The sequence below is a fragment of the Recurvomyces mirabilis genome, assembly GCF_035927965.1.
Source record: "Recurvomyces mirabilis strain CCFEE 5264 chromosome Unknown scaffold_26, whole genome shotgun sequence".
NCBI lineage: Eukaryota > Fungi > Ascomycota > Dothideomycetes > Mycosphaerellales > Teratosphaeriaceae > Recurvomyces > Recurvomyces mirabilis.
Window position 1 is genome coordinate 297749 of NW_027041960.1, and position 26450 is coordinate 324198.

General features: G+C 53.6%; 12 protein-coding genes across 12 annotated transcripts; 7 read left to right on the forward strand and 5 right to left on the reverse strand.

The window, feature by feature from the left end:
- Positions 1-181: 181 nt before the first annotated feature.
- On the reverse strand, positions 182-1111 carry LTS14_008628 (uncharacterized protein; the record flags this gene model as incomplete). The annotated part of the gene is made up of 1 exon (XM_064841314.1): positions 182-1111. The coding sequence occupies one exon, from the start codon at positions 1109-1111 to the stop codon at positions 182-184; it is 930 nt and encodes a 309-aa protein (XP_064691178.1).
- Positions 1112-1714: 603 nt separating this feature from the next.
- COQ2 (Para-hydroxybenzoate--polyprenyltransferase, mitochondrial precursor (PHB:polyprenyltransferase)) lies at positions 1715-2733 on the forward strand (the record flags this gene model as incomplete). The annotated part of the gene is made up of 2 exons (XM_064841315.1): positions 1715-1784; positions 1820-2733. 2 exons carry the CDS (start codon positions 1715-1717, stop codon positions 2731-2733), a joined length of 984 nt encoding a protein of 327 aa, XP_064691179.1.
- Positions 2734-2979: 246 nt separating this feature from the next.
- Positions 2980-3836, reverse strand: NAT2 (DUF1279 superfamily; the record flags this gene model as incomplete). Its single annotated transcript, XM_064841316.1, has 2 exons — positions 2980-3155; positions 3209-3836. 2 exons carry the CDS (start codon positions 3834-3836, stop codon positions 2980-2982), a joined length of 804 nt encoding a protein of 267 aa, XP_064691180.1.
- A 2027-nt stretch (positions 3837-5863) lies between these two features.
- On the forward strand, positions 5864-6247 carry LTS14_008631 (uncharacterized protein; the record flags this gene model as incomplete). The annotated part of the gene is made up of 2 exons (XM_064841317.1): positions 5864-5995; positions 6017-6247. The coding sequence occupies 2 exons, from the start codon at positions 5864-5866 to the stop codon at positions 6245-6247; spliced, it is 363 nt and encodes a 120-aa protein (XP_064691181.1).
- A 200-nt stretch (positions 6248-6447) lies between these two features.
- Positions 6448-8636, forward strand: LTS14_008632 (uncharacterized protein; the record flags this gene model as incomplete). The annotated part of the gene is made up of 2 exons (XM_064841318.1): positions 6448-7068; positions 7125-8636. 2 exons carry the CDS (start codon positions 6448-6450, stop codon positions 8634-8636), a joined length of 2133 nt encoding a protein of 710 aa, XP_064691182.1.
- Positions 8637-10036: 1400 nt separating this feature from the next.
- LTS14_008633 (uncharacterized protein) lies at positions 10037-14002 on the reverse strand (the record flags this gene model as incomplete). The annotated part of the gene is made up of 1 exon (XM_064841319.1): positions 10037-14002. The coding sequence occupies one exon, from the start codon at positions 14000-14002 to the stop codon at positions 10037-10039; it is 3966 nt and encodes a 1321-aa protein (XP_064691183.1).
- A 380-nt stretch (positions 14003-14382) lies between these two features.
- On the forward strand, positions 14383-15084 carry LTS14_008634 (uncharacterized protein; the record flags this gene model as incomplete). Its single annotated transcript, XM_064841320.1, has 3 exons — positions 14383-14457; positions 14513-15006; positions 15060-15084. 3 exons carry the CDS (start codon positions 14383-14385, stop codon positions 15082-15084), a joined length of 594 nt encoding a protein of 197 aa, XP_064691184.1.
- An 817-nt stretch (positions 15085-15901) lies between these two features.
- On the forward strand, positions 15902-17679 carry LTS14_008635 (uncharacterized protein; the record flags this gene model as incomplete). The annotated part of the gene is made up of 3 exons (XM_064841321.1): positions 15902-16143; positions 16194-16360; positions 16412-17679. The coding sequence occupies 3 exons, from the start codon at positions 15902-15904 to the stop codon at positions 17677-17679; spliced, it is 1677 nt and encodes a 558-aa protein (XP_064691185.1).
- A 335-nt stretch (positions 17680-18014) lies between these two features.
- On the forward strand, positions 18015-18734 carry LTS14_008636 (uncharacterized protein; the record flags this gene model as incomplete). The annotated part of the gene is made up of 3 exons (XM_064841322.1): positions 18015-18108; positions 18173-18207; positions 18261-18734. 3 exons carry the CDS (start codon positions 18015-18017, stop codon positions 18732-18734), a joined length of 603 nt encoding a protein of 200 aa, XP_064691186.1.
- Positions 18735-18780: 46 nt separating this feature from the next.
- Positions 18781-19075, forward strand: LTS14_008637 (uncharacterized protein; the record flags this gene model as incomplete). Its single annotated transcript, XM_064841323.1, has 2 exons — positions 18781-18915; positions 18965-19075. The coding sequence occupies 2 exons, from the start codon at positions 18781-18783 to the stop codon at positions 19073-19075; spliced, it is 246 nt and encodes an 81-aa protein (XP_064691187.1).
- Positions 19076-19313: 238 nt separating this feature from the next.
- LTS14_008638 (uncharacterized protein) lies at positions 19314-22845 on the reverse strand (the record flags this gene model as incomplete). The annotated part of the gene is made up of 2 exons (XM_064841324.1): positions 19314-22362; positions 22415-22845. 2 exons carry the CDS (start codon positions 22843-22845, stop codon positions 19314-19316), a joined length of 3480 nt encoding a protein of 1159 aa, XP_064691188.1.
- Positions 22846-23566: 721 nt separating this feature from the next.
- On the reverse strand, positions 23567-25942 carry MET6 (methionine-synthesizing 5- methyltetrahydropteroyltriglutamate--homocysteine methyltransferase; the record flags this gene model as incomplete). Its single annotated transcript, XM_064841325.1, has 2 exons — positions 23567-23772; positions 23836-25942. The coding sequence occupies 2 exons, from the start codon at positions 25940-25942 to the stop codon at positions 23567-23569; spliced, it is 2313 nt and encodes a 770-aa protein (XP_064691189.1).
- Between the last annotated feature and the right edge of the window lie 508 nt (positions 25943-26450).

Sequence of the window (26450 nt, forward strand, 5' to 3'; positions counted from 1 at the left end):
GGGGCTCTGGCGTTTGGGCAGTAGAGGAGCATAATGTATTTGTCTTATCTTCGCATTGTAGCACTAGGGCGGCAGGAAGTTGCATCGTCAGTTCCGAGCGATCTAGAGCAGAATTTTATGAAAGATGTACATAGTTTCGACTTTGTACTTATATCTTGGCATTCCTTCGCTACTCCTACTTTCATGCCATCTTCGCGCCTCGATCATCGCCTTCGTAGAGGCTTTCGGATTCTACATAGGCTGCTACGCCTGCGGTACAAAGGTCTTGCACTTCTTCCCAGCGTCCTGCTTTGGCGGCTTTGCGTACTCTGGTACTGCTTACGCCTGCTCTGGGATTGGGAGGCACGACTTCGATCTGCTTTGACCATTCTTTCTTGGCGCCTTCTTTCTCCATTTCTCCGGTCTCGATCCGTTGAATGAAGGCCTTTTGGTCATCGACGGAGCCGTACTCATCATCTGGCCGTAGCGTTACCCGAAGGCAATGGCCAGCGTTGAAGTACGGATCTAGCGCCGATAGTGGTGGGTTGAATTTGGGATAGTACTTGGGTGCGAAGAAGCGTGTGATTGTGTCGTAGCCCACCAGATGCACATGAGCTGGTTTGCTGGGGTAGAAGTCTCGCATCCCTTCGGTGTCTATCGCGGCGGATTTGTCGGTGTAGTATGGAAGGGATGTGACGCCAATGTCTACTGCTGAGGCCGAGTGGTCTGATGACTCTTTGAGGGAGGAGAGGAGGTCCGTGGCGAAGAGTGTCATGAGTGTTAGTCGTTGCTCGAACGAGGCCGCTGAGGGGGCCTTCTCGGCATTCATGGTGGCGAATAGTAGCAGTAGCCGATGTGGTTTTGGATGCGCATCGCTTGAGGATTTGTGGAGGGCAGACGAGGCCAGAGTCTGATGGGCTATTGAAGGTGGATTGAAGGACGAGTCCAGTATGAAGAGAGTCTTGGGAGACTCATCGGGCGAGAGCTTGACCGGATCTCGAGGTTGAAGGTCTGATGTGTTCACTGTCTTCAGAACTCGGAACCTGGATCCTGAAGATTGGAAGTCTTTCAGTGCTGATGCGAGCATTGGGACGAGAGATCGATAAGTGTTTGAATTCAATGTCGAGGCCATGGTCTGCTCTTCGCTCATTACTGAGACCATGTGTCTGCAGACATCGTCCTTTCGATCGATTTGATAAGCCTGTGGAAGATAGCCCGCTGTCTCTGAGTACTTGTCTTGAATCCCAGCAGTTGATGCAGAGTGTCGTTGCATGCGCTTTCGAAGCTGTACCGTATCCGTGCTGGTTGATGATCGGCTGGAAAGAGGCTCATGCAACCCGAAAGGCTACTCCATCATGCTGGACATCTCTCTTTAACATCATCTGCTCGACCCAGCAATAATTCCGTAGCACCTGTGGTAAGCCAAAGAGATACCCACGGCACTGGACCATGAATTAAGGTAGGGTATGGGTCCAATCTTCTCCTTCACCATCCCACACAATGGCAAGCTGCTCCCCTTTTCGACTCACAGCACTCCTCCCACGCCAATCAGCATTCGCCCGCACGTCGATACAACTACAGGCTGCGACAAGGAGAAGATGGGCGGCATCAACGATTCCAGTCGCGTCAGCTAGGCCAGTCACGAAACGAGAGGAGTGCATAGCAGGCACGCAAAGAAGATGGACAACTACTGAGACTCAACCTAAAGTCCACTCGGCTTCAGCAAGTCAGCATAATGAACCTCCTGCTATCTACACCCCACCTACAACAGGTCTCCTCTCGCGTCTGCCAGCATCGGTCGTACCGTACGCCGAGCTCATACGCCTAGACAAGCCAGCAGGAACATACTACCTCTACCTACCCTGTCTCTTCAGCACGCTGCTGGCCGCACCGCTGTCTCCAACCGCCACACCTCTCACCGTCCTTGGGACCAGCGCTCTCTTCTTCGCTGGCGCCCTGATCATGCGAGGAGCAGGCTGCACCATCAACGACCTCTGGGACCGCAACCTAGATCCTCACGTAGCACGCACACGTCTCCGACCCATCGCTCGAGGTGCCATATCAGTCCAACGCGCCATCCCGTTCCTCGGCCTGCAACTCTTCAGCGGTCTTGCAATACTGCTACAGTTCCCATGGCAGTGCTTCTTCTACGCCACACCATCACTAATACTCGTAACTCTGTACCCTCTGGCCAAGCGTATCACCCAATATCCACAATTCGTCCTCGGTCTGACTTTCTCTTGGGGCGCCTTCATGGGCTTCCCGGCTCTAGGCACAGATATTCTCTCCAACACTGGAGCGCTAGCATCTGCAGCCTGTTTGTACGGGAGCTGTATAGCCTGGACTTTGATCTACGATATGATCTATGCGTACCAGGATATCCGGGATGATGCAAAGGTGGGGATCTTATCGATCGCTCGCACGCATGAGGCGAATGCTAAGCAATTCCTCATGGCTGTTTCGGCGGTACAAGTTGGGCTCCTGGTTGGAGCTGGCTACTTCGCACAGGCGGGCGTAGCATACTACTTTCTATCTTGCGGTGGTGCAGCAGCAACCCTTGATTACATGATACGTCAGGTGAAACTCGACGATGTGGAGGATTGTGCTTCGTGGTTCCGTCGAGGCGCATGGCTCACAGGAGGCGTGATTAGTGCAGGTCTACTTCTTGACTACCTTATGGACTACTCCGGTCTGTACGGGAACACGAACAGGAAGATGATCAAAGCTGCGGAGAGAGCAGTGCCAATAACATGAGAAAAAGGTTGTAGCATGGCACTGGAGCAGTCCTAGCTCGTTGCAATACATTGTCGGCAGAGAGTAGATACGTATACACAATATGCTCGAGGTTCCTGCTATAGGGACAGAGGTCCCAAATATCGTACACTACCGAAGGGATGTAAAATTACAAAAGGTCGAGCCGAGTCTATGTTTACGTCGTGGCCTGCTGACATGGCCAACAATCTGTCGTGCTTCATACAGTATGCTAAATTTCCGTCCCTTTCAAGCTGGCGGGTTCGCTGGAGGGGGGCTCGGTGGAGTCTTTGGTTTGCCAATAACCCAGCCTCGCTTTCTCAGGTACTTGACGATGCCAGGTGTGATGCTGATTGTGAGCGGTACGCGAAAGACCAGGAGTGATTTGTGCAGAGCATAGGCCAGGACCAGTTGTGTCCAAATACCTGTATATAAATTAGTGCCTGTGATTCCGCACAAGAATGATGATCACACATACTGGCTCCATGATGATGCGCCACATCCTGCGCGACTTCCGCCGCATTCTCCACTGGTCCTTCCGCAGGCACCTTCACCTTATCCAACCCTCTGAATTGTGCCCACTGCTCACTCAGACCGGCTCGCCACCTCCCATAGCTCTCCCGCGACCCAGGTGCGACCTTCTCCATACCCGTCCAGAAGCTATCGACCACCCATTCCTCCGCCGCCGCTATACGCTCCGTGCCTAGCCATCGCACGGCCAAGAAACAGAATGGGAAGTCCAGCGCTGACAGGGACAGATAGACGCCTGTCGCAGCCCATCCATATCTTCGGAACAGCTCCTTAAGCTTGCTCTCCTTTTTGGGAGGTGATGTTTGGGTGGTGCTTTGCTGTGTTGTCTCTGTGGATTTGGTGCTGTTGTTGCGAATGCTACGAAGGCGTCGGACGCTGGATGAGCGCCATGAATGTGAGCTTCCTAGATGACCGGATTGTTGTCTTGTAGGTTGGAGATATGTTCGGGCTGATGCAAAGGTTCTTATAGGTAGGCGCACGCTTTGCAGATTGCTAGACTGAGTGAGAAGCCTCAACAGCGCGTCCTTTCCTGCTGCTGATGTGAGAAGAGGTAACCGCCGTGATACTGCTAGCATGTCCGCAATTATTTCAGGTACAAGAATAGGTGTCGTGTGTTCACGCTGATGATGAGATACTTGCTTCTACACTCCTGTATACCAGACGAAATGCTGACTGTTGCCGTGGATGCTTCGGGTCTCGGCAGGCGGCCCGGGACGTGAGTCGATCCGGCTTGCTTCGGGCATGTTAACGTATGGCAGATGTTCAAGTCCAAGTGCAGGTAGTAGCACTCGGAGGAGGACTCATCGAGTGTACGCCTCCCAGGTTTCCTGAAGACTCTTGCGAATGCACGTCACGTGCCGATCATACCTCGAATTTATCCTCACACTCCCTATCAGGAACGGCGGAGACGAAAGTTTCATCCGGAACCAGAGCGTATTCCGAAGATTTCCGAGGCATGGCGAAAGTGGCGGCAGCTACATCTCGACGTGACAATTCCATCAGGTCGTCTGTTCGAACGACAATAACGAACAATTGGCTCGGAGGCGACGAAGTTGCCTACCAACTCAGAGAGTGTCACTGGAGATGGTTCGGACGACCAGTAGCACAAGGGCAATGTTGACGCTCATGCTAAGCGCCCGCAAATTAACCTTCATCTTGCCACAACATTGGCGCGCGCCATCGCTGACCAAGCGATTTGATACGCACGAGTCAGGACGGCGATGGAAAGCCCCGCATCTAATATGGGACACGCGAGGATCCCATGATAGTGTGGACGGAGTGCTTGTTGATCTAATAGCCCGAGTATTCCCGCAACCCACCTTAATTGCACCGAGCAACCTTCGTTACCACAAAGGCGACGTGCAGAAGCGCGGTAGACGCCCTCATTCCTACCAAGAGTCTCTGCCGCGTATTTCCAAGGTGACGTGACCATCAGGATCACGGCAAGCGTATTGGCGGCTTTTTGCAATTCATCCTATTGGTACTGCGCTACCTTGGATGAAGTGCACGGCACATGCTGCCGTAGAGCTGACATGAACCATAGTCTTGGATAGAGCTTGCAAAGCTCCACCAGCGCACGTGTGCTACGTATCGTGGCTGTTGAAGTCTATTCATGAGTCGTCATCTGTGCCCAGAGATTATCGCAGATACGACGAATAGACCTTCGACGCGATTGCCCGATATGGGAACATGTGAGATGAACGCTCATGGTCATCTGCTGCTTGTGTATTTCTCCGTCGCCAGCCTGTGATTGGTTCACCTCGGATAGCGTCTCGGTCTTCACGGTCCACGCCAGAAGCGTGACGACTACTCCCCGAAATCTTCGCGAAGGATTTCAGGCTGTTCGATCATAGCGTGATGGTTTTAGTGTTCTGTGAGGCCGATTCGTGCGCATCTGGTCTGGTAGAAGAACACAGCAAGCTACTGCCACACACGGGAGAAACTCTAACGTACCCCTGTATTTGCAGTTCCCACTTGGCATTTTGCAGAATCCACCCACTCTCATCCGCTACCGCGCGAGAACCTGCATGCGGCGTAGCGAATCACTGTTCTCCAGATAGCGGAGAAGTACATGCGAGATAGCCAAGACCGAAGAGGAAAGTCGTTGTTACGCAGCGGCAGCAGCACGATGGGCGAGCAGGAAGAGGACAAAATCCAAGATGGCGACCATCCGGTGTAATCCCCCCCTTCATCATCCATCTCGTCACACATTAGGGTTCATCTCGGAACCCATCATCTTCTAGCAGTGGGTTTCCAGCAGCCCGGCGTACGCCATATCCTCGCAAGATCCACTGGTTATTGGCTTTGTACCAAACGGCAGACGAAGCTCTCGGCCGGGTACCACTAAAACAGCATCGGTGCTTCCACCAAGCTCTGCGCATACAGGCGAGCCTGACGATCGTGAGGCAGTCAGACGAAAGTCAGAAGCTTATTCGTTCACCGCGAACATATAAGCTGCACGCGCCAAGGGTAAGTCGAGCAAATTCATCATACGAAGCGTGGGACAAATTGTTGGACCACCTGCACGGAGCCCGATATTTGTATTCCTTTTCAGCCCGGCATCCTGTCCTTCTGCCGGTATCCACATTCAGAACATCACATCATGCATATAGAAATGGTGCTGTCCGAGCCGTCCATGGCATATCCGAGTCCGCCTTCTTTCACAGGTTCCATCTCCTCCAAATCATACAGCGTCGGCAACATGGGTGGCAATCAGACGACAAACGTTGACGGTGTAGGTGCTCTGAACTACCAGCGCGCCCTCGACATCGCCCGCAACACCGAAGGCGACCTTGATCCGAGTGTTCGAGAGTATCTGGAAAGCGCACTCAACGACATCTGGGGTCGCATACAGCAGCATCCAGACTCCTACCTCCTCAGCAAGGACGAGTTCGCCGTCTTCAACTTCTACATTCAGCGCTTCAACGGCTTGCAAGAAGCTGAACAGGCTATCGCTCGCTACTGGCATCACGCTCAGCAAGGCTAATAGCCTACCTTGACATCTGTCGGTACGTATGAGGTACCTCGAGACATTAGTGCGTCAAGACAATGTAGCATCAGAGGATGTGACTATGCGGCGCATGGCAAGGCTGCCGAACCAGAGTTATCCTTTCGGGCTAATGTATCAGCAGGGCACTTGCACCGAGCAAAACTCGGATCACGACCGAGCGAATCACATCTGACTCCATGGGGTACCGCGGTCTTGCTACTGGCGGTCTAAGCGAAGAAGTTGCCGTGCTCGCCCACGCTGACGGCGTTGTCCGGACGCTTGCCAAGCCGCGGGCGTCTGCCTTTGAGGACTGGATCGGCTCTGTGGGCCGAACGAGGAAGACTTTGTCAGCATTGATTGCTTTGCTCTCAGTGTTGTGCCTGGCTGGTAGTCTGGTATCGCCTGCTCTTGCATCGCCATTGATATCAGCATCACTTCGCAGTTACGCTCGCCAGGCCACGTCCACACTGCTGGAAGTCTTCCAGGTCTACCCTCCAGTCTTGACTGTCGTCCCTGACGGCACTCTCGAGATCACCGATGGCTCGTCGAACGCGACTGTCGATATCATCGACAACCGCCGACCAAGCTGTCAAGAGAAACTAGTCCAATACTCGTTCGCAAACTCGTATGGAGCACCATTCGTTGGTGCTTACGCGCCACCATCCTGCGCATTCAATAGGGTGACATGGAATTTGACTGTCGTAACAGCTGGACGGCAATTTGACAGGCTGGGCATTGTCTACCTTGGCGATATCGAGGTCTTCCGCACAAGCACGGCGGAGCCTACGGCAAATGGCATTGAATGGACTTATCTGAAGGTAGGCTCGTTCTCCGCGGCATGCAAAGGACAACCTTACTAAATTACTTTCAAAAGGATATGACGAGCTACGTCTCGCTGTTCAAGCAAGACCAGAAGATCATCTTCGACCTGGGAAATATCGTCAATGACATCTATACCGCAGCACTCAACGTAACCATTACTGCATCCTACTTCGACGCCCAAGATTCACTTGCGCGAGCAGATCTGATACTCCCTGTATCATCCCGCCGATCCTCTTCAAATGGCGCAAGTGTTTTTACCGTACCATCTGATACGGCGTCGAGCCTGCTCATACTGCCGCGCAACGTGCGAAAGGCAGTCTTCACGATCGCTGCGACAGGACAGTCTGAGGAAGAGTTTTGGTGGAGTAATGTCTTACAATCAGAGGTCAACACATTCCCGACTGCCGGAACACTCTATGGATATTCTCCTTTCAGAGAGGTCCAGCTCTTCATTGATGGTAAGATAGCTGGTGTTGCTTGGCCATTCCCAATCATCTTCACTGGTGGCATCGTGCCCGGACTATGGCGGCCAATTGTTGGGATCGATGCCTTTGATCTGAAGGAAGACGAGATCGATATCACACCATGGCTCCCAGTTCTATGTGATGGCAAAGCGCACAATTTCACAATCCGTATTAGTGGTCTCAATGACAACGGCAATGGAACTGCGACTCTGTCAGAGACCACTGATAACTACTGGCTGGTCACTGGCAAGGCCTTCCTGTGGCTCGATGCTCCTGGCCATGTCACTACGGGACAAGGCCCATATGCTGTCACACCTTCCCCAAACATCCAGGTGTCTTCTTCCATTGGTACCGGCACGAATGGTACGAACGAGACACTGTACTATAGCGTTGGCGTACAGCGCAGTCTCTCCTTCCAGTCGACTTTGGCTCTGTCCCACGGTATTGACACCGCTACATGGCGCCAGACTCGATCTTTCACAAACACCGGCAACTACACGAACCAGAGCAATGTTGAACTGAACACGCAGCAGACGACTGGCTATGATGTCTCTTCAAGTGGCTATGCACGACATATCAGTTACCCACTGTCCGCCTTGTCGACATATGCCACAGACGGGGCAAACATATCGTACGTTGCCACGGTCAATAGGGCCAAGGACGTACAGACACTTGGTCAACCGGTCTTCCCAACAGGTCTGGAGTCGTTCGTCGCTGCTCAGGAGGTACATCCAAACTATCCTTCCTTCCAGGGGACATCACTCTCGACCACGCAAAACGGGACAGCGAGCTTTTTCGAGAACACGACCTCCTTGGCATCATTCTCATTCGGCTCGACTGAGCAGGAAATGACTTTCTCAGGCATCCATGTGACTGGACAATCGGGTCCGTACGGCTTCCCAACAGTCGCTGGCAGCCAAGAACTATTCCAAAGGCAGGTTGCGGCAGTCAACGGGTCGGTCACGGTCGACGAGGAGACACTGGTGGATCGTCCAATTGAACATTCCCATGGATGGGGCGGGAGTGGCCAAGGTCTGTTGCTCAGTCAATCAGTCGGCGGTGGTCATTGGCACACTCTGAGACGTCGTCAAGCGGTTTAGCAGACCAGATTGGCAAAGATGTGTCGTCCCGACTTCCCTTCAACATCGGTAGAACTGGAATACTTTCCAACGCCGAGTCATAGAGAGAACAACAGCTGGGCGCTTCAACACTGTCAATATACGCCGCACACTTCCGTTGCAGCAAAGTAATCACTCCATCTAGCCTGCTATTTCACACATCTCATTTGTCAAAAGTAGTGGAGCATAGTGGCGTTTGCCTGCCGAGTATCTGCCTCACCGCCAACTGTCCCGTCCAATCCGTCTCATGTGGACTCCAGTGCTCGATCGGATATGTATTGAACCACCGCCCCGACGACCGAGCACCGCAATACTGCACATCAAATCAGACATCATCGATGCCCAGAAATGCCAGAGCAGCGACCAATTTCTGTTGTCAAAGTTGACTCGGAGAGTTTGCGCTACGCCATAATTCTACAGCCCTGTCACGGTTGGTCGCTACCGAGAGGTGCGCCGCCAAGATCTACAAAGTTCGTGCTCTTTTTGTGCTGGAGATCAGCGTCACAGGACGATTGTAGAGTTTTGGGGCGTCTGCGTTGATCTATTTGCTTTATGCCTATACTATGGAGCTTGCACCTGTAGGCTGCTCCGATCCGGACAAACGTCCGCTGTACTTCGTCTCCCGCCTTTGCTGTGGGTGACATGGACTTGTCCTGTCACGCTTTTGGCTACTGCGTCAGCTAAGTTGACGGATGTACTTTTGCAGTCCTGATGGCGTTAACCTGCTGCGTAGCGCGCTTGGCCTGGCGAGGAACGTAGGGTGGTGTATTGGTAGGGGCACGAGAGGTAGCCGCAGGCACAGCAATTAGTAGAGCCAAGAGCCTATTACGGCTGCACTTACTTCGCTGACCCTCGACATACCAACTGCGGGATTACGTAGGCCTTGATTTCCGAATAGGTTTCAAACACTACGCAAGCGGTCAGACGTATCCAATGGTAGTTATGAGAGCCGACAGATGTAGCAAGTGCACTATTGTACAGCTATCGACGGTGCATGGGGATCGTTCGGTCTAGCAAGCTTTACTACCTACGAGTCTGCTGTAGCAACCCCCCTCTCGTCGCCGTGTAAGCTGATCTTTCCACTGCTAGAGTTTCGCCGTCATGGACAGCATACATGCTGTCGTAGCGGCCGCACCGATCCCCAAAACCACGTGCTCATGTAGGCCTCCACACAATCTTGACCAGCAGCTTTGTGCCAAACTCTACCTGGGGCAGTCCAATATGGTAAAGATCACTTTTCTCGTCTAGCACGCCCATCATGGAGTCGTGGTACGAGTCCCGCGTCGGGGCTGGATCCGAAGGTTCAAGGTTTACGCCTGCGCCACATGGGGTTGCTTTGGCGCGGCATACATGCGGCTTGATCTTGCTAGAGTCGCGCTGCACTAGACCTGCATGGCGGTGCCGCGACGTGCAGGTACGCTATCAACACCATCGTCGTCACTCTCCTCTCCATCGAAAGAAATGACCTCGGCCATGCTTATGGTCGATGCGCCGGCTCTGCCAAGAACGTTGCTCTGGTTCCTGCTTCCACCCCGCACAACCGCTGCATCCTCAACTTCCATTGAAACCATCTCGAGAGCCTGGAGCTTTGCGAGACGGTTATGTTTCTCCGTCTCACGTTGCGCCAGGCTGACCTCGGACGATTTTGTTTTGGGCGGCCTGCCCCGTGGCTTTCTGTTGCTGGTATCGTCATCTATCGCCTGATGCTCTGTGGATGATCCAGAGGCACCGGCTGCCCGCACTGCTTTGTCCACGTCGAGGAAGTCTCCACTAGCGGCAGCATCGATCATCTCATTCATCTCATCATCTGCATCGACGGCATGACTCGCGACTACAGGTCTCATGCTTGGTCTTTTACCTGCCGTACGACCACTTTGGCGCGCCGAGGTTGGTATGGGAGCACGATTCGCTGCAATCGCTTCGTCGTCCTCATTCTCCAGGAAAGCTGTGGCCTTGGACTTCTTGTTGTTGTGCACAGTGCTATCCTTGGGACTACTGGGCAATTCGTCCGGCATGGCCTCGTCACCGGCATGACGGTCCCGCAGGTATCCTGGCAGATTCCGTCTATCACGTACTGAAGCTGGCTGGGCCACAACGACGGGGCTCCCGCCATCCGCCTCCTCGTCTGAGCCAATGTCGACTTCTTCATACACCCTATCACTCTGCCTTGGCTTGCGCTTACCCTGTGGCACTGCCACTCTTTTGCCGCCTTGTAGTCGGTCGCGAGGCACATAGCCATAGCTATCGTCCTTCTCGACAGGAATAAGCGCTTTCTTGGTGTTGCCAGTGACAACCAGGCCTTTGTCCTCACGATTCTTGTAGTACGCCTTCGGGTCCACGATCTTCTTGGGTGCGATGTCACTTTTCAGCAGCATGGCAGCGCGGTGGTCATGTTCCCGATCGACATATACAGCTCCCTCTTCGACCTCATGCTCAGCGTCCGCATCCTCGCCTGCGTTCAGAGCAGCCTTTGCCGCTTGCTGAGCCAGCACCTGCGCAAGCCGTGCACCTGGAACACCGAGTGTGACTAGACGCTTCTTGCCGCGAAGCTTAGCCTGCAGCATAATGAAGCGACCGTCGGTCTTGGCTTTGTCGAGGGCTTTACGTTCCTTTTCCTGTTCAAATTGCCTCTGCGCTTCGGTCTTCGCCTTAGATGCAGCTGTGGGGTCTGCCAGATCTGACGACCTAAACCCTGCGCCAGACATTCGTGGTCTCTTGGCCTTTGACTTCGACATTGTGATATCGTCAAGGTCGTCATCGTCCATTCGTCCGCGCTTCTTGAAAGGGCGCACTCCACCGACACTGTCATCCTCGATCGGGTCAACACTACTCGCCCTCGCATAATTTGGGTACGCGTAAGAATTGTCATGACCGGGGACGGGATACATGTTGGCGGGTGGCGCGACAGGGGCATAGCCGTCTGTGCCACTGTTCGCTGGCGCACCAGCCACCATAGCATCTGGTGGTGGGAGTGTGGAATTCGCTTCTTGTAGGCGGCGCATGAGGTATGCATCTTCATCCTCGCCGTCTTGACGTCTGTTCTCGCCATCGTCCAACGCTGGATCAATCGGTGTACCGTGTTCTGGTGAGTATTCGTAGTCCACTTGCATCTGGTCGACGGCATCATCGTCATCCAGCGATGGGTCGACGTCCTTCGCGCGTTGAGCTTCCGCCTTTGCGCGCTTGACACGACTAGACTCCGTACGGTCAACAACGGCATCATCCTTCAGCCAATTGAGGTTGCTGACGCTGAAATCGACAAGTGCTTCCACGCTTCGTGCATCCGCGACCTTGCGTGTATCGTGACCTAAAAGTGTGCCTTTCGGCTCATAAGGCTGCATCTTGCCCTCGCGTCTGCAAGCGCCAGCGAAACAGATACCGATACAATGGGGGCAACGCCAATCTGCATCCTCCATAACTTGCATAGGCATCTTGTCCCAACCTCTGAACAAACTACCATAACACCACGCACGGTCACAGGTCGTGCAAAAAGCCATCTTCCAGTTTGGATGACGATGACAGCAGACGTGACAGGCTGTGTTATTCTTGAGCCAAGTCTTTGACTTCTTCTTCGAAATCTTCTTAACGTTGCCATTGTCGTCAACCTCGATCTCCTCCTTGTCTTCTCCATCCTCCTTTGGCGCACCGACCGGCTTATGCACGTCTTTCCAAGGACGACGCTTCAGCTGATCTTTGCAGACCTCAGCGAGTGTCTTCTTTGCGAGGCGTTTGCGCTCTTCGACCAGTGAAAGTGGCGTCTTTGCTGTGATCTGCCCACCATCAAGCGCAATGATCAGCCTTCGCCATGTTTCGTACTTAGTCTGGAGCTCCTTCCAGCGGAACTGCTCAACCCACTTATGGCCACTTAAGCAGCCGCATGAGCGGCCCATGGCGTAGCAGTCCAGGCAGACGTCATAAGGGTCGCCTTCAGCGCTGTCTCCGTTATGGCCAAGCAGGTCCTTGCAGCTCGAACAGGTCAAGAATCTGTTAAACATATTGCCACGGCAATAAGCACACGTAACATTGCTGTCAAAGGGTAAATACTCCATGTTTCGCGGAGCGTCTCGATCTTCCGGACTGAATATTTCGGAGAGCAGGACCTGCTTATACAGGCCAAACAGCTTTCTAAAATCCTTCTGCAGCTGCTTGATCTTGCCAGTGTAGAGCAGCTGTTGAGCGGCGTCTTGCGGCAGGCGCATCGCTTGCTGCTGAACCATCGACAGGAGACCGCTGTACTTCTGCATCGTGTAGTAGACTATGGCTTTGTTCTTGTACTGCTCATCTCGACAAACAATGCGACTCCGCGGAATAGCTTCATTCAGTGCCATTTCGAGCGTTTCGACGGTCGTACGGTTCCACGCTACCTTCATTGTGCGAGTACCACGATTCCAGACTTGATGTGGTGCCAACGGTGGAATCAGAATGAAGTCGCCAGGTTTCTGTTCAACGACGTAGACATTGAAAGGCGCTTTCTTCCAAGCTACCACTTGTGCGAAATGCTTCTCAACCTCGATATCATGACCAAGGACACTAAGCCAGTATTCCGAGACGACGTGACGATCTTTTGTCTCAGTCATAAACCAGATCGAAGATCCTGGTTTCTCTTCCTCGGCATCGTCCGAGACCATACCAGAAGCTTCAACCATGATGTTGTGTCCCAAGGAAGCACACATCTCACGATGCGCCGGCGTGTAGGTACCCTCATGGCCGATGTAGCACATCAGATTCTCCGCACGCATGTCCGGAGGCAATGAGCTCATCAGATCGCCAGCTCGTGCCGCGCCTTTGTCATTTCGTCGACCTGAAGCTGCACCTGCTGGATCGGAAACAGCACCCGGTCCGCCAATCTCGCCGGTGCTCTCATTCAGGTAAAATAGTGCACTTGGTATCTGCTCCTTCAATTTGTCCTCCCACACACCAGGGACGTCGATGTCCTTCAGATACACCCTCTGGCGATTCTTCTCGCGATATGCGCCTTCCTTCTCAAAAAACTGATTTGTGAGCTTGCCCATGTTCTTCAAATAATGGCCCATGGTCAGCGGAAGGTTCTCTTGGGTAGTGAGCACTCTCGCCTCTTCGACCTTCTCGCCGCAGTTGTCGCGCAGCCATTTCGGGGAGAATGTCCATGGATCCAACCTGTCCTCGTACCCATCAATCACCAGAGGCTTTCCACCTGCAATGACGTGCAGCAGTACAAGCTTCTCAAAGGCTGCCAGGCCTTGCTGATCGATCATGTGACAGCTGATGCGATCAACGAAGCTGAAGTTGGGTGTCGACTCGACGAGCTTCTTCAGATCGAAATGAGGCGATATTGGTTCGAAGGAAGCTCGAGGACGTGTCGCCGGCATGATCGTAGAGGTACGGGCACGCTGGTCCTAGCTATCTTGCAGATGATGAATGTTCTCGCGTGCTCAGTCGCGTCACAAATCCGTACCGTTCGTAGCAAGCTAATCCTAAGTCATGCGGCGGAAGTGGATCGCGTGAAGGCATGCTATCACGACGAGGCGATGTCCTGGTCGCAAGCGCTCTGTACAAGATGTGGTCCTGGTTCGTGGAAGTGGCATGAAGGTACTTTAGTGAAAGTGAAACGCGGAGCTGCTCAGAGGGCTCGTGCTTCACGATCTGCCGAAGAACACCCGGAGCTCCAGCGTGCACTCGGTCAAGTCGTGCTGCGTGCGATTGACCTTACAGCCCAAGGTAGAGCAACAAGCACAACACCAAGGTCGACATGGCAGTTGCAGGTAATTCTGCGAAGAGTGCCGTCTCCAGGCTGGGGCGTGACTCGCAGGCTAAGACATATCTGGTACGTGGTCATGCCTCAGTAGCATGCTCGACAGCCAAGACTAATGATTTGCCAGAAATACACTGTACAACCTACCGGCTTCTGGAAAAGGGTCAATGACTTCCTGGCCGTCGACTCCAGTCGCTCGAGCGGTGTCCCCATGAACCCACAATTCCGCAACCCTACACCCGGCGGTAACGACCCTTCACTCTACAGCGATGCAGTCACTGTACCCGCCGCAGATCTTGCCGAGAACCCATACTGGAAGCGCGATGTACGAAGACAGTACCCACAAATGTCTGTCGTCAGGCAGCCGGATGTTGTCGGACTGTTGACAGTCGGCTCTGCCGCAGCACCCAAGGAGGACGTTTTGCAAATAGGGGACGCCGGTGCTAAGCAGCTTGTATCGGTCAAAGAGGAGGGCGAGAAAGGACTCAGCCAGTACTTCGAGAAGGACAAGAGCGCGTTCAAGGCTTTGATGGGTCCCAATGGCCTCCCACCACTACCTGCCTCCCGACACCCCAAAGGCAAACGATACGAGATGCTCAAAGACCAGTCATACGGGTCGAAGTACGTATATCTTTCGTTCGAGGATGCTGGAGGATTTGCTGACAGTCGTGTAGCTACCCATGCCGGACATTCGAGTAGTCTCCAGAAATGTAACTTTTTAGCTGATGTACAGATGTTCTTCAGTCCTCCAATTCAGAGAAAGCCAGAGAGCGCTATGTTCCTTACCACTCCTTTTGGATCTATGTTGCCGCTCTCCTTCTAGTCGCAGGGGATGAGACGAGATGAGGTGAAGTGCGGGCAAGACACGCAGCATCGCACTTGCCACACTTGTCTTGCGCGGGTCGAGACCTAGACTTCACTTCATGAACATCTAACCTCAAACAATGATATCGCGACCTACTCGATACCTCCGCCGGCACAATGGCTTCGATACATGCGTCGAGTGACACGGAAGCGAACGTAGATGTACCACTCGAGCTACTGATATTCAGCTGTGGCACTTGTCAAGCCACTATACCTGAAGTGTACGCCACGACAGAGAGCAACAAAGGCTTCCACAGCGGGTCCGGCGACGATGAGGGCATAGTCACAAAAATGTGGATTGCAGATTGCTCGCATGTATTTTGTGGCAAGCACCTATTGGGTGGTGGTAAGGAGGGGCAAGGTTCTTCAAATGCAGCGCAAGCTAATATGCACAGCTGCACCCTTTCATGCTGACGGCCAGCGACCACAAGCTCCTTGCCCGCAATGCTCGGAGAGGGGTGACTACACTCCAAGAGGGTTGTATGGTGTTCGAGGCCTGCAGCCTGGACAGATTGACAGGGAGATACCGACGAACTGGATCGAGTGCCCTGCAATTGAGTTCGATGGTACTATCCCGGGCATGGAAGCCGTGCGCGTACGTGCCGCAAATTGCATATTGAGGCACCCTGCTAATCAGTCATAGTTCCAATACATGAGCATAGCGAGATATGCTCAGCGTGTCGCCTACCATTGGAAGCGAACTAAAGCCCAGCAGCAATCCATGCGTTATGCTTACTCACACGAGCACCTGGAGCGTAAGCAGCTGCAAGAACAACTCGGTACACTGAAATCTCGACTTGCAGCTCTCGAGCTTGTAAAAGTTCAGTTGCAGAAGTGGGAGGCCAGAAAGCCGGCGATCAATCATTACCTGAATATCGTGCACGACATGGCGAAGTATGCATGACTCACCGTGCGCTGCTACTAGCCGATCTAATTGTCGATAGTGATATGGCCGATTTACGCCTGCAGCTTAAACGCCTCGGCTACAATGCACCTGGAAAGAGCTATGCCTTCAACGGTAATGCTCAGAACGATGGATCAGAAGCCCAGCACGCTGCCGAGACCGCTACCAGGCCCCAAGCCATTGAGTTCAACAGCTCTTCGACGACGGGTACGTGATGAGACAGCTTTATCTGCTCGATGCTGACTCCTTTAGCTATAGCTGAATTGGACCACTCATCGTCATCGCACAAGCGGAAGCCAATGGACCGGCCTTTCGAGCGTCGGATAAAGCCTGCTCCTTTTGGTCAGAGCGGCTGGGCTGACAGCAGAGATGTGATGCCGCCACCTGCGATGAGTCGTGCTGTCCCACAGTCTGAACAAAACCCGCATGGTACAGATGTACATCAGTATGACCGCATGCAATTCAGTGTGCCAACCCGGGCAACCCAAGTATACGAGGAAAACACGGCTGCCGGTCATGGTGCGCAGGAAGTTCGAGACGCGCCTGCTGCGATGTCATTCCAACCACCTGACCATCAGTCTGGAGACGGCAGCCAGCAGTGGCGTGTGAGTGATAAGATACCAGTTGCGAGTCCGTCCGGCAGCCGGACTGGTCAACGTCAACTATGGCCAGCTGCTCTCTCCCAGGAGCATAACTCTCGACCACAATTTGCGGATCAAATTGGTCGACAGCATATCAGACCACAAATCACAGAGTACGAAGCAGACTATGGTACACTCTCTCAACAACTTCGTTTCCAACAGGGACCTATCGCGAGGCCACCTGCTTCCGCGCGTCAAGGCCCCACTTGGATGAACAACAGTGGCCATCACGATCCAATGCAGATGACACCGTCACCTCAGAGATACGGTACGAAGCCTGCACCATTCAAGTCTGTCAGCAGTCCATTCTTTGCGCGAAGGGCCTCAAGCCAGGCCAACGCTGATCAAGCACCTGTGGATTATATAAATGCGCCATCGAGCCAGAGGACCTTTGAGCGCCAGACTGCAGGCTTTCTTAACCATGCTGCAGCAGGACACAATACTGCCAGTCCATTCAATCGCCAAGCACAGCCTCCCGACTTCACTACCTTCAAACATGAACACTACTCTAATAACATCGAGCCCCACCACAACCAGACGCAGGTTCGGGCAGCGTCTCGTGGCTCAGCATGGCGCGGCGAATCGATTCTACAAACGCCACGCAACTCACATGGTCTTTTCCGACGCCCGGATAGGTTGCCTTCGCCTCAGCCAGTGTACGCACCCTCTCGACCTCGACCGACTGCACGAGTCTCTCTCCCTCCCAGTCAGCACAACAACGTGCCGTCCAGATTGCATCAGGAGCATGCCTTATCCCAAATACGTGGTGTAAGAGGAGCTAGCTCGCAAGACTTCCGGCCTGGCCAGAACCATAGAGGACCGTTGTACGACCCACCGCCACCACCGGTCTCCTCTGCTGGTGGTCGTCGCAGTGTCAGACGCTGATTGTCTTAGTCACCGGATTGTGGCTGCGTTAAGAGTGCTTGTCGAAGGGATGCAATTTCTTGCGTGGAAGCTCTGGCAGTTGGTCGATAGCATATGAAAGCTCGTGATGCACCGAGAGCAGTCGAATCCTGCGATTGCGTGGCGACACACATGCACGATGTGGTTCTACGATAGTGCCCCACGTATTTCATGAAGTGAGGCTCGGCGGCAATGCAGGAACAATGCATGATGCTGTCATTGCACTCATCGTAATGAGGGGCAGGCACGAACGCATAACCATCTGTAAAAACCCACAAACAAATTCTCCTCTGATCTATTGACGAGTCCCCCAAATCATGTCACGCCCTGGGAGCACACGAACAGCTTCGACCAACATCGGTCGCGGAGGCGAACAGCGTATTTTGGAAGGCAAACTTGCCATCGTCACTGGTGCATCGCGAGGTTGTGTCTTGAAGACATGATATTTTTGGCATCCGTTGACTCTGCTCCACAGGTATTGGTGCGGCCACTGCAGAGAACCTTGCCTCAGTAGGTCATAATGCCCAGACCTGATGAACATCGTTGACTGAGCTCATCCTTAGAAAGGTGCTTCGGTGATCATCAATTTTACTTCTGACTCTTCGGCCGACAAGAGCGAAAAGCTTGCCAGACAGCTCTCTACCAACTATGGCGTCAAATGCCTGCCTGTTCAGGCCGACATGGGTACCGAGACCGGCCCTGCACATCTGATCAACATGGCTATGAATCATTTCGCTCACCCAAAGACCCACAAAATGCAGGTCGACGTTGTGGTCAACAACGCTGGGGTAGCCTCCAAAAGCGCGTTGCAGGACTGTACCAGTGAGGAATTCGCACGGCTGTACAATGTCAACGTCCGAGGCCCTCTACTTCTCATGAAGGCCGTAGAACCACATCTTCCGCATGACCGAAGCGGACGGGTAGTGAACGTCAGCAGTGTCAGTGCTGCTCTTGGCTTTGAGGAAGATGCCATGTTACGGTGGCACCAAGGCTGCTCTCGAAGCCATGACAAGAACTTGGGCACGGGAGCTCTCTGAAAGGTGTACGGTCAACGCCGTCAATCCCGGGCCCGTGGCAACAGGGATGTACGACTCAACCTCGAAGGAATTCCAGCAGAAGATGAGCTACTGGACCAAGAACACACCACTAGCTGCAATCAGATCGGATGTGGATCGCAAGGACCTTGTGGAGAACTCTGACGTGGCTGGAGGCCGACCAGTCAGTGCTGATCGTACATTTCGTGGTGCCACAAGCTGACTTATTGCAGGCCTATGACACCGAGATCGCCGGTGTCATCGCTATGCTGTGCACTACGGATAGTGCCTGGTGTACTGGATCGACCATTTGCGCGAACGGAGGGTTCAAGTTTAGTACATGATACTTGGTCTATCCAGACGATAGTATCAGATGCATTTGGCTAGCTGCGTGCTATACCGCAAGACCAACATCGCCTTTCCTCCTCGCCGTCATTATCATTATTCTTACAGCTGCAATCGATTTACTCCACGTTTCTCCGACTCCTTACCACTATTCCAAAAGTAATGCCGAATCCCGAGGCTCGAGCCTGCGCCTCCCGACCACGCTCCGGCCCAGGAACACCAGAACCGTAGTAGATATCATGCCACAGTCCTATACTGTCTCCCACTCCGCTCGCTGGCACGACTCGGCCCACGAAGCAGACGCTCCCTCTCCTGGCGTTCACAATCCTCAATCAGCTGAAGCAGATCATTTGTGCTCGAACGCATAATGCCATCGCCCTCGAGCTTGACCGAGAGGAGAGAGATACTATGGCCGTGGCCTTTGCGATCGTCGACGACAGTGACAGAGGGAAAGCGTCGGACTGTAGCGTTGGGATCGAGACCTTTGTTCTTGTCCGACGAACGGGCTTTCACTGGCTTCAGCTGTGGTGGCGGCATGCCTCGCAGCGTTCCCATCGGCGTTGATGTTGAGGTTGGAGTTACACTACTGCCAGAGTGTGTAAGGCAGTCTTTGTAAGTGCTTGACCACGTTTCTGCTTTGTGCTGTTGTGCCTGAGTATCACTCGCACCATCGTGGCTGACGACACGGGTGACGATGGGTGGAGGTCCGGCCGTACTTGCGGCAGCAACACTACCGTCGCCAGCAGGACTTGTTGGTCCATCCTCCTCATCAAGTGGACTGACAAAAGAGCTGTGACGTTTCTGCAAAACATGCTCAAGGCCTGGCGCAAAGGGGTTGTCATTGCCAAATTGCCCTCCAACCGCCTGCTTGCCGTGGTAATGCTCATGGTGATGATATGGGTTGATGTGCATGAACTTCTCGGCTTCTTCCTCCGCCACGTTGACATCTTCGCGAATCTGCTCGCCAATCTTGGCTGCTTCGTCTTCGACAAACTCGATGTCTTTCGCGACCCTTTCTTCAAGCTCCCGCTCAAGGTCGTGAAGGTGTTGCTTGAAGTGATGATCATGATGTGGAAACGCGGGTTCGTGAGATGTGGTTGGCGGCAAGAGCTCCAGGTCTGGGTTGGCCAGCCATCCGCCTGTGGCTACTGAGCTCCTCCTGTTTGATGGCGAGAAGCCACTAGTGAAGACGTTGGAGTAGAATCGTTTGATCCCACCAAAGGTAGTCGAACGCTTCTTCGCAAACGCATTCTTTCGTCCGACTGCGTGCTTACTGATACTGATTGGCGAGGTATTGGGTAGATCGGGAAGCTCATGTGACTCCCTGGTCTCTTCCTGAACAGCAAAATCACGAGTAATTACGTCGTCTTCGTCACCAGCTGGGCCACTTCGCTCGAGTCTGGTATGCGATGGGAACTGAGACCAAGCAGCCGGTGCCGTTCCAATCCTCACAGGTGCGCCTTCTGCAATGGGGTTCTGGCGGACCTGCGCTAATGGACTTGAGCTGGAGAACGATGGCTTGATACTTGGCGGAACAAAATTATGCCTCGATGTCTGCTCGACCCCAGCAACTCCTGGAGGCATCAGATACCCAGCACTGTGACTTCGTCCAATGGACGGTTTCCCAACAGCCATGTCAAGCGGATCAAGTAGATCACTCACGGCAGTGGTGTTCGCTGCAGGCGTGCTTGCGGCCACGGAGGTCAAAGTATCTGTACGGAACAGAGGATGCTGACGGTCATCATGTGCAACTGCGATCGCTTCCCTGCGCTTACTCGCTGATCGGAACAGTGCCTTCTCCTGTAGAGTCCTTTCGGCAGCCTGTGTCATGAGCCCTCTCGGACCAGTATGATCCTCATCGAGTGGCTTTGCACGACTTAATCTACGTCGGAGTGATGTTGACTGACGGCGATCATCTTCTTGTACCTCCTTCAGCTTCACGAGATCGATCGTTGACGGTCGACGGCGATCATCACCCGCAGCGGTCAGAACACGCTCGTAGTCAGCGAGCGATGGCCGACGCTGGAGTGCGTCAGGTACTGCGAGGTGAGCAGCACTTGGGCGATGATCTTGGACCAGGTTTCCCATGCTTGCAGACCGTGAAGCAGGTGGCTGATCGACCGTCTCGTAAGCCACTGTCATCAACGATGGATCATCTTGAGGGCCGTCATAGGCGCTCAGGGTCGAGCTTGCAGGCACATGAAGCAATGGAGAGCTGATGCTTCGACCTTGCTGCTTACGGCTACCAGGACGCAGGAACTTGAAGATCGAGCGACGCTTCCGAACGAGTCTCTTCGCAGGCGAGAAGCGTTCGAAGAATTTGCTACGTTTGCTCGAGGTGGAGAAGTGGCTGGAAGATGGTTTTGGCACCGATACTGTTCGCGCGGGCGGCGTCGACCATCTTACGGTCGAGGTCTCCGCCCCTGTCGAAGTGATAGACAAATTCGTCACCGAGGTCTTGGCCACAAATGGTGTTGTTTCGGCCAGTCGCTCTATCTCGGTTGCAAGCCCAATGTCCACAAGGTTCTCTTGGCGTGGCAAAGGCCAATCCAGCAAAGCTCCATCGAGGCCGGAAGGCTCGTCAGCAGTAATTATGGCACCCGCTTCGTTACCAACATCCTCGTCGACAACAGCAGAGAAATTCGGTGCCACTACAGCAGAACCCTGGCTATAAGTCGACGAAGTAGCAGGTGAACGAACCCTACCAACAGAGAGCTGTGAAGGCATAGTAATCACGCAGCCTGAGCCTCTTCGACGGTGGATGGAGCCGCCGCCAAGAGTCGACGTCTTCCGATGGTGGAAGTTCCATGGCTTCACATCACAGATTGATGACATGGAGTCACAGTCGGTAGACCAGGAACCTGCGGACATGGACCGTAATTGCTGGGATATACGCAAGTCCTGGAGATGCACGCCTTTGCTCTGAGTAGAGCGTTGCGTGTCCCGTCCTTCTTGAGAGAATGGATCGAGCTCTGCCGCTTCTAGTTGGGTTGTCATTCTCATTGGAAGCTTCTCATCTAGGGGCGGATAAGTGCTCTGTACAGGCTCATCATTGCCGACTGCCTGGACCAACTGGTGCGCTTCTGTCTGTGATGGGTGATGGTCGTTCTCGGATAACTTCGTGCGATGTGGTGCTGTATCGTCGACGTCGAGACTGTCCGACAGATTCGGATAGCTTGTGGATCGAGGTATGCCAGGGTCTGTCGATGGAGTGTCCACTGCTACTGTCTGAGCAACGCTCGATTGTCTCGGCGTGATTTCTGACCTGTCTGAGCTCGCACAAGGTCTACACGATGGTCAGCTCCAGTACCTTCCGATACCCACCAATGCTGACGAACCTTCTGACAAGCGGCTCCAACCACTCAAGATCACTCATAACAGGTGTCCGCATCCCATCAGGAGTTCCCCTCTCCACGACCTTCTCCATTAGCTCTCCGGCCTCACCATCAAACATCCCTCCAACCCACCCCTCGACCTCCGCCTCACTAACATCCTTAGCATCCTCATCGCACCCCTCGCCACTATTACTCCCTACCCTCGAAGACCTCCTCCATAGTTGCGACTTGATCTTATTGGCAATACTCGGACTGCGTAGAATTCCTCCAGGAATCGCAGGTTTCTTGTCCGGGAACTGGAAAGCATGAGGATGGTCCTCAGGCAGAGCAGCAGCGGTCAGTAAGCCATCGATGATAATGGTGGGTGCTCGAGCAGGAGGCTCGGGTGAGTCCATGCGGATTTGAGGATGGTTGCAGCAGAAGGTGTGGGCCATTGCTGTGTTGAAGCAAGTCCAAGAGGGGGTGGAAATATATAGTAGTGCTCCCGATCGAGTCCCAAGATGCCAACAAGTTTCAATCAGAGCGCGAGAAGCCAAGATGATGTCGCTGTGGACAGTATACTTGTGCAGGTGTTCTAAGAAGTGGTGGCAATCCTTGCTTCGGCAAGAGATAACCAACAGCGTCCACTTAACTGTTGCTGCGGAAGGTCCATTTCGGCTGTGTTGTGTCCGAACAAGAACCAACCTGCTTCGAAGTGACACGTAGCAGTGGCGACGCACGACGAGCGCGAGCACCAGAAGGAGGAAGAAGGGTATGAGCAGTGCCATTGACAGCACGCCTGAGCAATAAATGCTTTCATGTATGTATGCATACCACAACTAAGGTATTCCTACTTCTACACAGCAGCAGCCTTCTCAAAAGACTCGCCACAACTCATTTCTGAGCTATGCATATAGCATATATCGCTCAGCTAGCACCGCCGTTGAGGCAGCGCATAGAAAGCGATCGTTGAGATCGCTCATATCAACATCCGATTCCCTTTTGGTTGAAACTCCGCGCTAAATCTGTCAATTGGGGGTATCATGTTGAATCATCCATATCCGTCCTTTTTACGTCACCCGTGTCGTCCGTGGAGTCATCCCATCCCAGCCCTGAAACGCCAGTCGATGCATTCGTCCTCTTCATCCCCATTCATCCGGTCGAAACGCCGACCATCTACTTGCTGTGCTGCGAGCGGAAAGACTGGGCAGCAGCAACCATGTTGCTCAACGCCGCCTTCGTCTCCTTCCACTGGCGGGTCTTAAGACCGCAGTCAGGGTTGATCCAGAGTTGATCTGGCTTCAAGTACTCCAGCATCTCGGTGATGCGATCCTTGATCTCCTGCTCCGAGGGAACACGAGGGCTGTGGATGTCGTAGACACCTGGAATATGATAATCAGTAAAAAGATAGGAGACGTGGACGCATGTAAATGAAGGGTACATACCTGGCCCGATATGTCTTGGGTAAGCCTCATCGATGAACACCTTCAAGAGCTTAGCATCAGACTTGCTATTCTCGATAGACAGAACGTCAGCATCCAGCGCAGCGATAGCGTGGAAGAAGTCCTGGAATTCAGAGTAGCAGAAATGCGAGTGGATCTGCGTGCTGTCCTTGACACCAGCAGTCGAAAGTTTGAAACTGTCGACGGCCCAGCTAAGGTACTTCTCACGCTCAGATCCAGAGCGGAGAGGAAGACCCTCACGAAGAGCCGGCTCATCGACCTGGATGACGTAGATACCAGCGGCCTCAAGGTCCACAACCTCATCGCGGAGAGCGAGAGCAAGCTGCTGAGCCTGCACGGACTGGTGGATGTCGTCACGCGGGAAAGACCATCGCAGGCAGGTGATGGGACCTGTGAGCATGCCCTTCATCGGCTTCTTGCTGACGCTGGCGGCGTACTTGCTCTCCTTGACGGTCATGGGAGCAGGTCGGGAGATGTCACCCACGATAATCGGTGGGCGCACGCAACGAGAGCCGTAGGACTGAACCCAGGCGTGGGTCGTGAAGACATAGCCGTCCATGCGCTCACCAAAGTACTGGACCATGTCGTTACGCTCTGGCTCGCCGTGGACGTACACATCGAGCTCAAGCTCATCCTGGATGGCGATGACATCGCGGATCTCCTTCTCGATGAACTTCTCGTATTCCTCAGCAGTAATCTCGCCCTTCGTGAACTTGTTACGCTGGATACGGATGTCCTTGGTCTGAGGGAAGGAGCCAATGGTGGTGGTTGGGAAAAGCGGTAGCTTGAGGTGCTGCTTCTGCTGGTCGTAACGAGTGGGGAAGGCACTCTTACGCTCGTGTTGCTCCTTTGTGACAGCCTCTTGCCTCTTCTTGACCTCTGGGTTATTGGTCCTCTTGCTGGTGGCGCGTGCCTCCAAGCTCTTTGCGTTGGCCTCAAGCTGGCTCTTGACGGATGAAGCACCTTCAGTGACGGCCTTGGCGATGATAGCGACCTCGGTAGCCTTCTGGGTGGCGAAAGCGAACCAGTCGCTAACTTCTGGGTCGAGGTTCTTCTCGCTCTCGAGCGTGTGGGGAGTGTGAAGGAGAGATGACGAGGAGGCGACGATGACACGCTCCTTGCCGAGTTTCTGCACAGCAGACTCAATAAGCTCGATGCTGCGCTTGAAATTGTTCTTCCAGATGTTGCGGCCATCGACCACACCAGCAGAGAGGATTTGCTTGGAGCCGAGGTGCTGGGCGACCTTCTCGAGTTGCTCTGGGTTGCGGACTAGGTCGACGTGGAAAGCGTATGTGTTGGTAAGAGCGGCGTCAATGACGTCGAAGTTGTGCACGACATCGCCGAAGTAGGTGGCGAGCACGAGCTGAGGGCCTTCACCGCCCTGAAGAGCGGTGAGCTTCTGGTAAGCTGGCTTGAAGGCATCGCGGATCTTGGAAGGCAGATCAAAAACGAGCACAGGCTCATCGATCTGGACGGTCTCGGCGCCAGCCTTCTTCAGCTCCTTGAGCAACTGCTCGTAGACTGGAAGAAGCTTCTCAAGGAGTGTGATTGGGTCAACATTCTGGTTGCGGTCGGCCTTGCCAAGGTGGAGGAAGGACACTGGGCCGAGAAGGACTGGGCGGGTGGTAATACCAGCCTCTTTAGCCTCGAGGAAGTGCCTGATGGGCTTGGGGTCATCGTGGAGCTTGAATGTCTGGTCGTTCTGGAACGTAGGCTTGACGTAGTGGTAGTTGCTGTCGAACCACTTCACCATCTCCAAAGAAGGCACATCAATGCCATCCTTCTGGTGACCACGGCCCATGGCGAAGTACTCGTCAAGTGTGGACAAGCCATGCTTGCTGTATCGCTCTGGGATGGCATTGAACATCTGGATGTGGTCGAGGACATGGTCGTAGTAAGCAAAGTCGTTGCTGGGGATGATGTCCACGCCGGCATCTTTTTGAATCTTCCAATGCTCGAGTCTCAGTCTCTTGCCCTCGGCCAACAGCTCGTCTTTGGAGAGTTTGTCGCCCCAGTATGCTTCGGTAGCCTTCTTCAAGTCACGCAGCTTACCCATGCGAGGGAAGCCGAGAATGCTTGATTGAACCATTGTGGTGTTCTCGATGTGTAGGTCAGTGTGTGGGAAAGTGTGAGAAGGGATATATGAGAATGAATGGTGTGAATGGAGGTGGGGGGTGTATATTTATGTGAGGGAGAGAAATTGTTGAGGGCTGGTGCAATAATGTTGTTTCTGCGAGTGATTACAGTTTTCTTTGGTGGGGGTTGCCCGTGCGTCTGTGAGACTCTCCGACTTTCGGGGCCCGATTTTGCAGAGACTCGGAGCCTTAAGAATGCATACGATATACGAGCACAAATGCGCCGAACGGACGATCAAGTGTGCTCAAGACCGAGTGAGTTGTATATAAGGAGGTAAAGAAAGGTCTACTGCAGCGGATTGACTTCGCTTCGTAGCCATCGATGACTCACTCGACGACTATATGATTTGTTGATGATTCGACTATTCTGACGTAATTTATCACCACGGAGTAATCAACGCTCTTCAACATACAGTGAGCTTGCTGACATCGCTAAGCTGTCCTTGCGCGCGGATATCGATA